Here is a 17,029-nt window from a genome sequence, read left to right as displayed (position 1 = left end):
TGTTTAATGACTAAATAACCTTATAAAGTTCAAACTCTACACCGTTGAGTAGTGTATAGTGCGTCATTTGCAAGCAGTATTATTATTGTAAACTAAAACAAACACTTATACAAAGACGGTGCATTCATGTTACGAATGAGAAAGTGAAATGCACAATATGGCGGAATAAGTCCCGCCTTCTAAATAAAAGAGCCAATCACCAACTGGTGAAGTCACCAATGCAACTGCCGTCAGAAGCTCCGGTTGCAATAAACACCGGTTCATTGTTTTAATTCAAAATATGAATAAATGCAATTGTTTTGCATAATGACCATGTAAAAATAAAGGACAAACACTCCATTTTACACCCCTTCTCAGTTTATTTTCAGTTGCATAAAAAACAAAAAAAAAACAGTCGATGACATCTTTGAGTGAGCCCAGATCTACAGTTCGGCCAGCTGACAAGGTTGCCACATCTGCTTTGCATGTCAATAAGATGCAAATGAAGATGATCTGCATTCAATAGTCTGGTGGGTTGCAGCACTGAAGAAGTCAAAGGTCACATGTTGCCTGTTGCTTGAATGGGGCGGAGCCTAATGCAAAACCCTGACAATGCACGACTGCTGCGAGGTGCAACTAGAGCAAATCAAATGAACCTCTAAATACAAAAAACAACAATTGAAATCATGTTTGAAAGACAAACACGCACTCACACGAGAGATGGTTTCATGAGCACTACATGCATGTATGTGCATAAAATCACTCTATGAGGGGGAATCTCACAAAAGAACAGGCCACAAAAAAATAAAATAAAATAATAATCAAAAGAAAAAAACAAACATATTTTGCATGAAGAAAACCTTAACTTTCTCCATGCAAAATATCCCTAGACACATTTCCTTTAAAATATGAGCCGGCCGTGCGTTCGTGAGATTCAACCCTCACGTGTGCGTTTGTCTTTTCATTTGGATTCTTGATGCAAGACAGAAAATACACAAACCCCAAACCTGCCGGCAAACCATGAGGTTCTGCGTGCGTTTCCTCCCCTAAATAAAGCGGGAGGCCACCAACTATTCACGAAAAATAGTTCAAAACACTTCCAATGCTCCCCGTCTAAAATTCATATTCATATGCCGTTTACAAGATTACATGTAGCTTATTCATAACTAGATGACTGGCTTGTGTTAAATCAATATCAATGCACACAGTCGTCAAAAGCCAGAGAAATTGACACGTAATATCTAGATATACCGTTAAAAGATTTGACCACCGTCCTCGGCAAACAAATTTGTTAAAAGTTAATAGTTTTAAATAGAACGACTTGCAAAAAACGACCACGGCAAAACGGCCTATATATTGACAGCCATTGTTGCTTAATTTCATTTCGACTCATGCTTGATTTTTTAACTTTTTCAACATCTCACATTGTCTATTTAGGAAGCTGAACATTGCAGGGCAGTAATAAAAGTCCTCTTCGCTGCACAGGCCTTTCTATCAGCAGCTCGCCAACTAAAGATTCGTCGTAAAACTCGCAGGGGTTTCCAAGGCCACTATTTTCTCCCAAAACCTGATTCTACCATTCATTCTAGCAAAAAGTGTTCGACTAACATTCGAAATCCTCCACAACCCGCGACACTTTTTACATACACTTTTATCTTTTTTTTTCTTTCTTAATTTTTTAAAGCAATCGCCTTAAAACAGTGCAAAACGAAAGTAATCCTGTGCAACAGATCTACTTCTAAAAACAAAAAACGCATTCATGAAAAACGAGTAGATGAATCATTCGGGAAAAACATCCTCACGTTCACACAAAATCGAATGCAACGTAAGATTTGTCGGGCAACACTTTACTTAAAGCCTTTATGTATAATTCATTATTTCAATGCATTATTAATGCACCTTATAAGGCATTGTATGATATCATGGATCATTGTAACTACAGTTATAATACAAATCTATACCTTTAGAAAGTATAATGCATTAAAACATAACCAATTTCAGATGTGACAAGACATCTGCAAATATAATGCATTTTACTTTGGTTACAATTATTTATGAAAAGATACAATGCATTATGACATATATTCACATTATAAATATCTTTATAATGCATTATAGATAAAGGCTTTAGTGTCACCATTTCATTTTTTCGGAATAATTTGCGTTCTGCTTGCATTTCACAAACGAAGCCTATTACATGTACATTTATACGTTTTTTTTGTAAAAAACAAAACAAAACAAAAAATGCGACTTCAAGAGTAAAAGAAAGTAATAATAATAATAACAATAATGCATAACATTAAGGACACTATTACACATTATAAACAGGGACGCGGCCCGAGACGGAACAGGAAGAGGAAACTCAAGAGATCCGACTGATGTTCGTGAAGAACCTGACCACTTCATGTCGAGTGTGTCCTCACACACACACACACTCTCAGCCATCTGCTGTGTGTGTTTATGACAAAAGAAAGCCTTGCTCCTTTGGAGTCAGCGTGACCCCAGCTGGACGCCCCGTGGGTCGACGGCGTGCTCCCGACGCCTGGGGGCCGAAACGGGACGGATGGATGAAGAAAAGACACTCTCCGGGGTTCACAAGCCATCCTGTGAACACGACCACGGAATATTTGAAAAATCAAAAGAAAGAAATAAGGATTTTGCTTAAAAAAAATGAAGCCTCTTTTTAGGACCATTTTTGGGCATTATTTTCATGAATATTAAGCACATCTGTACCTACAATTACCTCCCACCACACCCAAAAAAAACTTTAACATTAAAAATAAATAAAAAAATTCCCAAGAACTAATCATCCCTTCGTTAAATTCATGACAGTTAAGTATTTATGCATTATGCAATTTTAACAATCATGAAAATAATGCAAAAAAACGAAAAACTTTTAAAAGGCATCATGTTTAAAGAATTTTCCTTAAATTGAAGCCTATTACTAGGAACAATTCGATTTTGTTGCACTGTGATATAATAATAGTGCATTTGTAACGGAATTCTTAAAAAAACAATGAAATAAAAAAAATAAAAATCTCAAAAATTATCATCACTCTAATGCAAAAAAATACCGATGCATTAATTAAATTGTAAAGTATTTATACATCATGATATTTTTGGGGGGGAAATGTGCTTAACTGATGAAAATAATGACAATGCAAAAAAAAAAACTCAAATATAGAGAATGAAATTCAAAAAATTAATAGAAATGGTCTTATTCTCAAAATTATCATCACTCTAATGCAAAAATAATGATGCATTAATTAAATGATAAAATATTGATGAAAAGGGTTAAAAAATAGGCTTCATTTTTTGTGCAAAATACATTTTTTCTTTAGATTTTTGTTTTCATTTCATAGATTTTTCTTTAGATTTCTCTTTCTGTTGATATTTTGTCTAGAAAGAACAGCAGACTGTGTGCATGCACGTCTAATGACTGTCTGGTTTTGCGTCTGTATGTCTGGGTCAGCTCATGAATATGCAGATGTGAAGTGTGAACATATACATATTCATTTCAATCTGCATATTTTACCCTCTGACCTCTGACCCTCATCCCACAACGTCCTGTCTCATCCATCCTATTGCAGAATGCTTGTGTGTGTGTGTGTGTGTGTTGTAGTGTGTCCGTGGCCTGTAGTGGTTAGTTAGACGAGTCTCTGGATGTGTGTGTGTTTGTGTGTTGCGCAGTGGTCAGGCCGTGAGCTTCTGGATGGTTCTGTTGTAGTATGCAGTGGTCAGCGCCTCCAGCGGGCTCCAGCGGTGAGCGTGAAGCTCGATGACCTCCATCAGGAGCGAGCGCGTCAGCTGGGACTCGGCCGGACACAACATCTTATCCCGCACCGCGGCCAGCAGCTCCGTCATCATTTCGGGAAGCTGCTCCTCCAACAACCGGCCCGTGCTCTGGAGCTGCAAGAACAACCAGACGAGAATCAGCAATGAGACAAACACAAGGTTTCATGTTCTCTTATGAAATGATTATCTCTGGGAAAAAGTGCGAGACTGTGACTCTGTGGCACCAAATATCAACATTTGTTTGAAAATATCCTGTAATATTCCTTTAAAGATGTATGGAGAAAGAGAGACAAAGAGGAGGCAGGAATCACTGAGTGGTTTTTAAGAGGAAATAAGATGTTCAAAGGGAGACAGACACACTCAGGCTCAAGGAAGGGTCAGAGGTCAACTCCACAGGGGGTACCGAGAAACAGATGCTAGTCTGAGTGAGAGAGACAGACAGAGACAGAGAGAGAGAGACAGAGACAGAGACAGAGACAGAGACAGAGACAGAGAGAGAGAGAGAGAGAGAGAGAGAGAGAGAGAGAGAGAGAGAGAGAGAGAGAGAGAGAGAGAGAGAGAGAGAGAGACAGACAGACTGGGCAGAAGCAGTCGGATGTCCAGACAAACTGTCTCCTGATGATCCGGTTTGCGGGCAGATGGGACATCATCCACACTGGACATCATATTGGTTTGTTTTGTATATATATATATATATATGTGTGTGTGTGTGTGTGTGTGTGTGTGTTTTGGATACATACACACACATACACACACACACACACATACATACATATATATATATATTTTTTTTTTTTTTTTTCATTTTTCATTTTTGTAACAACTGGTATATACTATTGATGTATTACCATTTTGAATATCAATCACGCTGATCAATTTCTTCACTCAAGTCGGCTCATGTTATGATAATATTTGCGCATCGGCATGCTCAGGTAAGATGATGTAAAATTATAACTTTCGCTTCTATTATCTTGCACTGACTCGTTCGCTAAACTGAACAGCCAATCAGAATTCTCTCTCACCGACGCCGATTCAACATGCTGAATCGACAACAAAAAATGTAATAATGGTGTCCGACTAGATCCAACGGTGCGTAACAATCAGATAAAACTGAGCCGACAGACACTCATAAACGCCTGACCGTCGGCTTGTTGTGTCCATCCATCAGTCTCTCTCTCTCCCTGATCTTGATCATTATGAATGCGTTACAGAAGTTTTCACGATCTCAGAGATGCTGTTAAACTCAACTCACCTCCATAGAACAGCAGAGAACAGCGTCCTCCTTCACCTCAGGAGACTCCAGGAGCTAAAACACACAGAAAACACTCCTTACTTCAGTGTGCGGTGCAGCGATTGACCAATCACAGTCAAGTATAAGTCAAGTCACCTTTATTTATATAGCGCTTTATACAATAATACAGATGGTTTCGAAGCAGCTTTACAGTGATAAACAAGAATGATGCAAACAGAATTCAGTTTCAGAAATTCCTCAATTATAGTTCATATATAAAGCAGCTCTACAGAAGTCAATGGTGTTGTTATTCACTGAGTCAGTTCAATGTTGATTCCATTCATAAACAGTTTTTCATACAACATAAAACATTTTTTTGTACATTTATGCATTTGGGAAATGTTTTAATCCATTGCATCAAAGATATAACTTAAGGCAAGACAGGTGATAGGGAAAAAATATTAACTATTTAATATCACCATACTTTCCCCAGTACATTAATAGTAGACAGAAGTTTTCTTAAATGTTATGTTTAAATATGCAAATGGTGCATTATCTAATTATATACGCCCTAAATTGGTTGATTATGATTTCACTTTTTTAACATTAGTTAGCGTGTAATATTGCTGTTTGAGCATAAACAACATCTGCAAAGTTACGACACTCAAAGTTCAAAGCAAAGGGAGATATTTGCTTTTAAAGAAATCGCTTTTTAAGGACTACAACAAACGGCTGGCAGGGACTACACGAGCTTCCTCCCGGGTTTGTGACATCACAAACCCTAAAATTAACATAAACCCCGCCCCCTGAACACGATTTATAGATTATCATGACAGAATATGCTAATCAATGACTAGAAGATAGTTTGAACATAAAAGGCTAAAAGTTTTTGAAATTTTCAGTGCATGTGTGTGTGAGGTAAAAGGACACAAGCTGTTGAAGCTCCGCCCCCTGTGCCGGAAGCAGCAGCTCATTTGCATTTAAAGGGACACACACAAAAACGGTGCGTTTTTGCTCACCCTCAAAAAGTGACAATTTTAACATGCTATATAAAAATATCTGTGGGGTATTTTGAGCTAAACCTTCTCATACACACTCATCAGAGACTTTACATCTTGTGAAAAGGGCATTATACCACCCCTTTAAAAGCTGGTTCTGGTCGGTTGGCTCATCCACATTTTCAGAACAGACTTACACTGATACAGTAAAAGTGGCGACATTAACTGTTCGTTTACAATTGCTTAATGCCTTGGAAGCACGTGATTATGGTAAGGGGCGTTACATTTCCGTCACGCGCTTGAGGTGTTTGGCCAATCACAACGCACTGGGTCAAGCTGGCCAATCAGAGCACTCAGAGCTTTTCGGAAGGAGGGGCTTTGCAGAAATCAGTGTGTTTCAGAAGAACTGGGAATAGATGAGATGCAATAATGCACAGGGTGTGAAAAATAATGTCTTTTGTTTTTTAACATTAAAGCATGTTATACTACAGGGCCGTTGAATGCTTGAATCTGATTGGTTGACGAACGTTCTAAGGTGTGCATTATTTTCAGGGAAACGCACAGCTAAAGTAGTTCCAGGCAGGTCTTGACCGCATTACAGTTCCATATCACTTCGCGTAGTTAACGGTAATAACGGAAAATAGGATACAATTCATAACAATAAAAAGCATTTAGCCCCATGCGCTTGATCTGCAATTTTCAATGTCTAGCTTCACAATCAATAGAAACATGCAGTTTAATTTTAATAAATAAAGTATATAGTCCTGTCTATATTATAATCAATAGAAAACTAAATATAGGCTAAATAAATGGATAGTCCTGCAGTACGGATTTTTATTGCAGATAATAATAAATAAATAATTATTTATAGGCCCACTTGTTAAAAGGGCTTTGTGTTTCATTTATTTGGCTATAGTCTACTGTCATCTGTCAATGAAAAAAAAAAAAAAAAAAAAAGGAATGACCGAATTAATTAAAACGAATTAAATTAATAAATAAATAGGCTAATAATACTGACGCACATGCTTTTCTGTCTCATTATTGCAACATCTCTCTCTAATAACTGCATTAATAACTGCATAAAGCCGGGGACACACTTTAAGGCCGGTTATGAATGCATTTTGATACTTATGACTGATAATGCCCAAACGCGCGTTCAGTCTGTGTTCAAAGTCGGTGTTTAAAATCTGTAGTCGATGAAAACAGTCAGAGAATGTGTCAGCTAGTCGTGTGTCCCCAGCATTAGTGCATTAGTCTGCTATCAGTGGCTCAAACCTCCGTTACTAACTCTAAAATGACGTTTTGGAATTAGCAACGGAGGCAGTGGACTAGATGCGTAAGAAATTAGTCCTACATACAAGAGCGTTTTAATGACAAAAACTTTACAAACGTCTTGAAATACATAATCTGAACAATGTTTCGAGGTGTGGTAACTGTAGTATAAGCGGAATAATTGACTTCAGGCCGTTGAATTATTAGAAAAATAATGCACACCCGAGGTGAACGGCCACTCCGCTTCGTGACCGCATTACCACCTCGGGTGTGCATTATTTTTCTAATAATTCAACGGCCTGTCGTCAATTATTCCTTACTTAACCTATTCTATTACACCCAATAAACAAAGTAATGACCTTTATCTCTTTTTATCAGTACATAAATCTATAAATGCTATATGACCAAAATCCTCTCTAAAAGCCTTCAGAATATAGATAGAAATAAAACTGTAAAGTTTGGTGCATGTAAAGCTGTTGAAGTGGAGATTTCAGACTCACAGCCTTTAAATGTATGTATTGCAACTGAAATCTATACAGACACAAAATAGATAGTGTATTTTGGACGTTTTCTTTTCACTAGTCTGAAAGAAGACGAGTTATGGAAGCAAACTTGTCTGCCTGTAATGTCTTGCCTTCCCTGGGAAATGAACGCTGCTAGTGCCGCGCTCTGCTGTTTGAGCTATTAGAATATGCATCTTTAATTTGCACAGTTGAACAGACTTCAGCTTTCAGGAGGTCTCTGCTGGTAATCCAGATGTATATATAGACCACACATCAACACACGAATCATCTTTCACTTCCTCTTTCACTGTTCCTCATAAACCACCAGCCAACAGACGCCAGTGAGACCAATATCACCCGAGTACAAGTCTCAACCCCAGACAACTGTTGTGACAGACAGAAATGTGCTCAGTCTGACCACAAAAACAGAAGTGAAACTCACTAAACAGGACAAATACACATTATTATTCAGCAACTGAGTCTGATGCAACATGCATTTCTCAGTTTCAAAGGGAATTTTAAACTATTTAAAAAATATGCAAAGGGCCCCAAAGATGACCAATGCAATGAGACGGAATGAAAAAAATCCCGAAAAGCAAACAAATGTAAGCATTTAGTAATGTTCTCAACGTTATGGTTTTCACTAAAAAATAGCAGCTATTCTAATCCTGTGGTCTGGTTTCCCATATGTCTTTTCCCGTAACAGACACAATGTCATTGGACATTATGTAAGAATGTTCTTCTCGTCTTGGCCAACATGTTTGTGTAATGCAAAATTGCTGATTTGACCCAGACACACATGAACTGTGTTCAACATCGCCACAGCTCATTAATGATAATCATTCATTCAGAAATTGTGCTGAAAGTTCTTCTTTTTCCATTTATATTGCTATAGGGTTCTCATTTGAATGACGAAACAGAGCTAAACACAGACACTGAACACAAATTAAAACTAGACGTTGATTCAATCAGACTGGATCCTCATAGTCTAGAGCTCGGCTTTAGCAGCGTTTGGGAAAGTCTAAAGAGAGACTATTAATGACACAAATATATTATGATTGTATATTAACATGTGCATCTCAAAGTGATACTACTACCATTACTACTAATAATACAATCTATTAAAATATGAATTATTATTATTAAAAAATATATTGGTTTTATAACATTGCTTACTAATAAATATAATAATAACACTCAATAAATATTCATTATTATAATAAAAAAAAATTGGTTGCATGATATTGCTCAATAATAATAATAAAGTATTATTATTAAAATGATCTTGGTTGTGTGATATTCCTTAAAATGCTGCTGCTGCTACTACAACTACTAATAAATATTTTAACATATTATTATTATTTGAGATGTTGTGAATAATAATAATAATAATAATAATAATATGTATTAAAATATGTATTCCTATTAGAATATAAATTACTATTATTTTGAGGAATATCATACAACTAATATATTTTATATACTTTATTTGATAAAAAAAAAAAGGTTTTGTTGTAAATTAATTTTTATACTGTATTTTATTTTGATTACACTTTAAAAGTTTGATTAAATTGTTAAAGTTCTTATGAATTCATTGCATTAGAGACAATTTTTGATGTTGGATTTTATAAAACACAGAATCAAAAGAAAATAAAAATGATTTATGGCCCTAAACTAAAAGGTAGCTTATTCTGCGAAGTTATGTTTACGTGACAAACATGTGGAATGCATTTCATTCCCCATTACTTATGATAAATATTGATATAGAATTATATGGAAAACATTTTTTGTGATAATATTTTGCCCATATTGCCCAGCCCAGCTATTAGTGGTGGTAAAGTCAAGCATCACTATTGCTATACCTTATATACCAAACTTAACGAGACTTAAACACCTAACGCTGAGAGATAAAGTTGTATTTTAAAACTTGTACAGCTTTCACACGACTTCAGAAGATTTGTGGACTACTATAATGATGTTCTTGAGCCTTTCAGGCCGTTCTGATACGATAGCTCTTGCTACTGAAGGTGGATCTGTGTGTGTGTGTGTGTGTGTGTGTGTGTGTGTGTCTGAAGAGGTTTACTGAGACGACTAGCAGAACGCTGGGCGGGAAAAGCACTCAGGCAGTGACACAGGCAGCCCTTTGTGAGGCAGGGGGCCTGCAGGGGCCGGTGGACCACGCTGATCAAAGCTGACGCGAGCGGGTCTGGAGACCGTCTCATAAAACAGCTGACAACCTCCCGCACAAACACACAAAAACCAGGAATTTCATTCAAGCAGACTCGCTCTCAAAATATACCTTACTTCAGGGGTTACCACAACAACAATATCCAAAACATTACAGCAGACATTTATACAGATCATCTACTTTAAGGGACTTTTTTCCCCCCTAAAGTACACTTATAATGTTACTGTTTATGTTGTGAATATTACAGTATTTCTGAATAGTACATCACTCTTTGGTTTCAAAAGACAATATGACCCCTTTACTTTTGGTCCTGACTCTTAGTAAATGTGGCAAGTAGTGATTCTTCAGAGAAAAATTAACAAACCAAAAAAAAGGAAGAAGGGGCTTTGCTAACATGATCAAACGTCAATTAGCTGGATGTTAACCAGACGGCAGAGTCTGCGCAGTACGTTCTGCTCTTTAAAACGTTTGATCTAGTCTAATGAAAACACACACACAAAAAAAAAAACTGCATTTGTTGAGAAAATCAGTGTCAAAATTATAGTACAGCCTGCAGTTAAGGTTAAAGAGTCTTACAGGGTTCACTAATTTCTATGAGTTCCAGTCGTTTCTGATTACTGAACATTTAAAAAGAAATTTATATATACTTCTGGAACAGATTTCTATTCGTATCTCAGGAGTCAAAACTTGAAATTTAAAGATTTAAACAATTACACTTATTTCCAAAAAAAATCTATACCTACCAGATTAAAAATAAAATAAAAAATACTTGTGTGTATATATATATTCAAAAAACAGTTCAAATGTTTGCAGTAAGATTTTTTGGTAACACTTTACTTAAAGCTTTTATGTATAATGCATTATAAAGGTATTTATAATGTACGTTATAATGCATGACATATTTTTATATTTAATTGTAACCAAAGTTAAAATGCATTTTAATATTCAGATTCCTTGTTGCATCTGAAATTGGTTATTTAGGTTTTAATGCATTATACTTTCTAAAGGTGTGTTCAATTAATAGATAAGTACTATAATGTATTATAACTGAGGTTAAAATTATTCACGAGACCATAAAATGCATTATAAGGTGCATTACAAGGTATGATTAATGCATTAAAAATACTTTTATAATGCATTATGCATAAAGGTTTTAAGATTAACCCAATCACCTGAACAATAATTGCAAGAAATGGAGGACCCTTACATTCCAGCATATTATAAATAGAAAACCAAGTCAGAAAGTACCCAAAAGTCTCTGAATCTATGATAAGATATACCAGACCTGAATCCATGGCCCGCGGCGTTTGAAGGAGTGAACATGTATATTGGTGTCTAGAGGTTTCTAGTCCTGGTGGTCTGGGGTAATTACTGATGGGGTCTCCTTATGCTGTCTCCAGGGTAACCGCTGCTTTAAGTCTAGAGTTATATAGTCCATAATGACGTCCCCAGAGAGCAGGAGCAGAGCTCGTGTTACAGAAACCACCTCAAACTAACCTCATACGCGAATACAACTCCACATCAGAATCAATATAATGAAGAACATAAAGGCAAGGCTGTAATTATCTCCCTGAAGACTACAGAAATTAACATGATCCTACATGGTCAAACTCTCTACTAGCACAGAGACATATTTTAAAGAAGACCTATCTATGCCCTTTTAGAAAGCCTAAATTTTGTTTTTGGGCTCTACAAGAACAGGTTTTCATGCGTCATTATTCTCCTCATATTCTCCATTGTTGCAGCTCCTCTCCTCCCAGTCTGTCAGTAACGCTCTGTTTAGTTTCTGTCTCTATGAAGCCCCTCCTTCTGAAAAGCACACTGTGCTCTGATTGGTCGACTGGAGCAGTGTGTTGTGATTCGCTACCAAAGCAAATCCACTTTACAAGGACTGTCCTAAAGACTGAGTCTTGAGCTGGAATTGATACGGTAAAACAGACGCCACAATTACTGTACGTATCACTGTCTATCAAGTCCTGAGCTAAAATTTAGATATGTTAATGGGAAATTGGTTTCTGACACACACAGTAAGCGGTCGGCCAATTACAACAGACTAGGCCATCTGACCAATCAGAGCAGAGTAGACCAATCACAACAGACTGGGCCATCTGACCAATCAGAGCAGAGTAGACCAATCACAACAGACTGGGCCATCTGACCAATCTAATCACAACAGACTGGGCCATCTGTCCAATCAGAGCAGAGTAGAACAATCACAACAGACTGGGCCATCTGACCAATCAGAGCAGAGTAGACCAATCACAACAGACTGAGCCATCTGACCAATCAGAGAAGGGCAGACTCGTGGAAAGGAAGAGTTTAAAGAGACCGGATCCTTTATCGACTGTTGCAGACACTGTGAGAAAAGAGCTGATGCTGGTCGGATATTATGAAAAAATGAATGTGTTTTTGACCTTGAATGCATGTAAACCTGTTGTAGGAGACTGCAAAACAAAATTAGTAACCTTTAAAATAGCAAAAAAAAAATAGATTGCATCTATAAAATCAGAAACACAAACTTCAGCTATCCTAATGCATTTACATCTTGAGTTTTCTCTCTTACCACTAGAGCCTTCCAAAACTATTAATGAATAGTGTAGAACTTGCATATGTGAGTTCTAGCTGTGTGCAACCAGGTAAAAGTGATGAAAATGCACAAAAGAATCCAACAAAAGGGTTTTGAGAAGATCAGAGATGCGTCCAACCCTTCAGCTCAAGCAGCTTTCAAATGAACAACAGACGCTCTCTTCTCTCCCTCCCTCCATTCATCCTGTCTTTTATTATCTCCCACACCCTCAGTGCTCCAAATACACCTGTCAGCTCCACACTACAGCTGGATCACCTGTAATTACCCGACCTGCTCTGCCGGTCCACACAACACACACTTCACACACCTGGCTGAGACGTAATCGCTGTCACACACTGACACAAAGTGCCTGTTCAGACTCCCAGACCATCGTGTCGGGACGTGCCGATACGAGAGCCGAACGGGATGTTAATCCGGCTGCGATCCTGAATAGCGGCATTCATACGGCACAAACACACACTGAACTCTCACCCAGATCGCGTCTCTTTGATGTGGAGCGGCTGAAGAATCAAACTTTGGCTTTTGACGGATCACGTCTGTCATCAGCTGAACAACTGACAGGATTCAGCCCAGACAGGGAAGCCCTATTCACCAGCGCTCGGGGCATTTCACCAGACAAAGATCATCTTTAAGTCTTAAAGGGGGTCGGATAATGAAAAAACGATTTTTTCTTAATCTTTTGAAATGAGTTTGATGTATTGTGAAAAAAATACAGTAAATTTCACAAAGCAAAACTACCTTGCAAGTAGAGTTGCATGATTATACACGAAAATAAAAATGAAGTGCGCCACTTCCCAAACTTGTAACAACCACATAAATAAAAGCTTGATGGTTTAAAGTTTGAAAATGAAGAAATTAAAACAGCCATAAATATTAGAATTGTAATTTTACAGTTGTACCATAAAATTATTTATCTAAAATATTTTTATTTTAGAGTGAAATATTACAATAGGAATATCTTGTTTTAATATTTTTATTTTGTAATAATAATAATAATAATAACAATATTATTATTGTTAATAATAATAATAATAATAATAATATCATACTCATATATATAAAACATTTTTGGCCAAACAAATTTAAAGCCCTACAAATTTAAATCGCATTTAAAAAAAGAAAATGACTTTCTCTAAATCGCGCAGCCCTACTTAAAAATATAAAAAATGATTTACGGTCATCAGATAAATACAATTGAATACACAACTATTCACATTTACATGTCAACAACACCTATTCAGTGTTCAGCAACATGTTCAGTTATGGTGAGTTAATACATAGGAAATAAACATTATCATTGCTAAACAGCAAAAGATTTAAAGGGGTCCTATTCAGATTTTTTATATTTTCAACGTTCTTCAGTGTGTAATGTTGCAGTTTGAGCATGAAAAAGCTCTGCAACGTTACAAAGTCTTTCCAGCAGGAGTTATTCTCTATATCAGTGTCAGTGTCTGACATGCGATCGACTAATCGCAACGCAAGCTCCAGTCGACCAATCAGAGCACAGTGGGCTTTTCAGAAGGAGGGGCTTCATAGAGACAGGAAGTGAACAGAGCGTTACTGACAGACTGTGAAGAGAGGAGCCACAACAATGGAGAATATGAGAGAAATAATGAACATTTAAGCATGAAAACCTGTTCTTGTAGAGCCTGAAAACAAATCAAGACTGTAAAAGGGCATAATAGGTCTCCTTTAATGATAAAGAGTAAAATGTGTAGGAATTTGTTTTGATATTTTGATCTCTTTCTGACTGTTGTTTCATGAGTTGCTGTGACATTTTAATCTCACATCCATCAGAGCGAGATGTGTTCTGTCAGGAAGTCAGAGTATTTAATCAGAGTGGATTCTACATACAGCGCTTCCCTTTGGCCTGTGGTTGATGAGGTGTGTGTTGTGTACCTCTCGTAAGCAGGAGTAGATGGGACACACCAGCACTCTGAACGGCTCTCCAGCGCTGCTCCTCATGGTGCCGAACACTTCACACAGAAACGTGATGAAGCCCAGCCAACACTCCACATCTGTCTGCTGGAGCTCCTCACGACGCTTGAAGTCCCTCTGGAGAGGCACACACAGCAAGGTCAGCATGTGCACGTCAACACACAACACACTTTTTGAAAGAAGTCTCTTCTGCTCACCAAGGCTGTGTTTATTTGATCAAAAATACAGTAAAAATAAGTCATATTTTATTATTACAAATGTTAAGAGAACCATTTTCTATTTGAATATGTCTTAAAATGTAATTTATTCCTGTGATCAAAGCTGGATTTTCAGCATCATTACTCCAGTCTTCAGTGTCACTGTTTTGCTGAAATCAAATATTATTGGTGCTCAGTTATTAATAATGGTTCTTATTATCAATGTTTCAAACTTAATATTTGATATGCTTAATATTTTTGTGGAAAACGTGATGCATTTTTTTTCAGGGGTCTTTGATGAATAGAGTTTATTTGAAATACAATCTTTTGTAACATTATAAATGTCGTTACTGTCAATTTTGATCAGTTTAATGCATCCTTGCTGAATAAAAGTATGAAGTTGTTGTTTTTAAATCTCATTTACATCAATCTTGAGCAGCAAATCATCACATTAGAATGATTTCTGAAGGATCATGTGACACTGAAGACTGGAGTAATGATGCTGACAATTCAGCTTTGATCACAGGAATAAATTACACTTTACAATATATTCACACAGAAAATGGTTATTTTATATTGTAATAATATTTCACAATATTACTGATTTTACGTCCAAAAAATGCAGCAGTGGTGAGCATAAGAGACTTCTTTTAAAAAGTTTATTTTTTTAATCGTTAGTGTATATTTAGAGAACACCAATACACAGAGACTCCAACAAACAGATGTTTTTACATCCATTACATTTCCCAGCATGCCTGACTCATCCTAATGATACAAAAATACTTTTTATTTCTCTCTCTCACACACGCACACACACACGCACACGCACACGCAGCTCGTCTCTGTTCTGCGATAAGCCGTCTGTGTGTTAGTGGCAGATTGCTAAATGAGTCGGAGCAGACATGTCCTTTCACTAGGGTCAGAGACGCTTGCATCTGTGTGTATCTGTTACATAATCCCGTCAGAACGAAAGCGTCTGCTCCAGCGTCATACGGGTGAAGAGCACCGGTTTATGTGAGGACGAACCGGATGATTCATCCACCAACACACACTCAAACTCCAGACTGATGCCTGAGACACAGTTAAAGGGGCTACTACATGTTAAAAGGCAAAAAAGAGATGTGTGTATCATGACTTTATCCGTTTAAACAATTACACTTCTGTTCAAAAGTTTGGGATCGGTAAGATTTACTTTTATTCAGCAGGGATGCATTCAAGTGAGCAAAAGTGACAATAAAGACATTTATGATGTTACAAAAGATTACTATTTCAAATGAATGTTGTTCTATTTATCAAAAAATCCTGAAAAATGCATCACCTTTCCATAAAAATATTACTAAATAAGTAGAAAAGTTTGCCTTTTTTAGATACTATGTAATGCTACTGTAATACATTATATAAAATCATTAAAAATATTCTAAATTATTATTTTGTATATAGTTTTTAAGTTTAATTGTAGTAGATGGCTTTAGTACTTTTCCTTCATGATCCTGTTATTGACATCTGCAGCATGGGGTTTGTTTGCGACGGCGCGTTTGTTGGTCTGTGTGTGTGTGTGTGTGTGTGTTGTGTGTGTGTGTAGAGCAGGATGTGTGTTTTGGCCGCACCAGCAGCAGGTCAGAGCTCTGGTATCACATCACTGTAAGTCTAACAGTCAGTTCCCAAAAACACTGACAAAATACTTAGAGCTTTACCACCAAAACCAGTGTACAGACAGACTGACCCCAAACAACACAGACAGAGACACGGCATGTCTCCCTGCAGCGATAATAATACACTAACTAATTAAAAGGGTCGTATATTTAAAGCATTGTGTGTTTTATCACCCAGAACTAACTGAAATAAGTTACTAAACAATAAATTACTGAAATTGAAATAAAAATAATAATAAATGAAAGCTACATGTACGTATTTCATATATATAAAATACATATGTATGTATGCATGTATGTATGTATATGTGTATGTATATATGTATATGTACACACACACACACATATTTAAATGACAGAAGCACATAACAAAATTACTAATACTTTAAAATTAAAATGTAAACTGAACTTAAAAAATTTAATAAAAAATATATTAAGCTATATATATATATATATATATATATATATATATATATATATATATATATATATATATATATATTTATTAACTAAAATTAAAATGAATACTGAAAATATATTTAAAAAAAAGCTAATTCAAAAGATTATAATTGAAAATAATACTAAAATAACGTTGGTCCACACATAACCTGTAAAGTTAGTTTTTCAAAAACAGGCTTTTATTTGTTACTAAAAATTATAAATTGTATGCAATTTTATGGTGTCGTTTT

General features: G+C 36.4%; 1 protein-coding gene across 1 annotated transcript in view; it reads right to left on the bottom strand.

Moving 5' to 3' along the window:
• Positions 1 to 342: 342 nt before the first annotated feature.
• ctif (CBP80/20-dependent translation initiation factor) overlaps positions 343 to 17,029 on the bottom strand; it is a 74,258-nt gene continuing 57,571 nt past the window's right edge. The window contains exons 12-14 of the mRNA XM_079847317.1: positions 14,453 to 14,608; positions 5,027 to 5,080; positions 343 to 3,888 (exon numbers count right to left, since the gene is read on the bottom strand). Coding sequence (XP_079703443.1) covers positions 3,673 to 3,888; positions 5,027 to 5,080; positions 14,453 to 14,608 — 426 coding nt within the window. The 3' untranslated portion in view covers positions 343 to 3,672. The remainder of the gene's footprint in view (positions 3,889 to 5,026; positions 5,081 to 14,452; positions 14,609 to 17,029) is intronic.

This window comes from Squalius cephalus (assembly GCF_949319135.1).
Source record: "Squalius cephalus genome assembly, chromosome: 17".
In the NCBI taxonomy this organism is placed as follows: domain Eukaryota; kingdom Metazoa; phylum Chordata; class Actinopteri; order Cypriniformes; family Leuciscidae; genus Squalius; species Squalius cephalus.
Note: the sequence above shows the minus strand (reverse complement) of the source record. Positions and strands in the feature narration are given on the sequence as shown.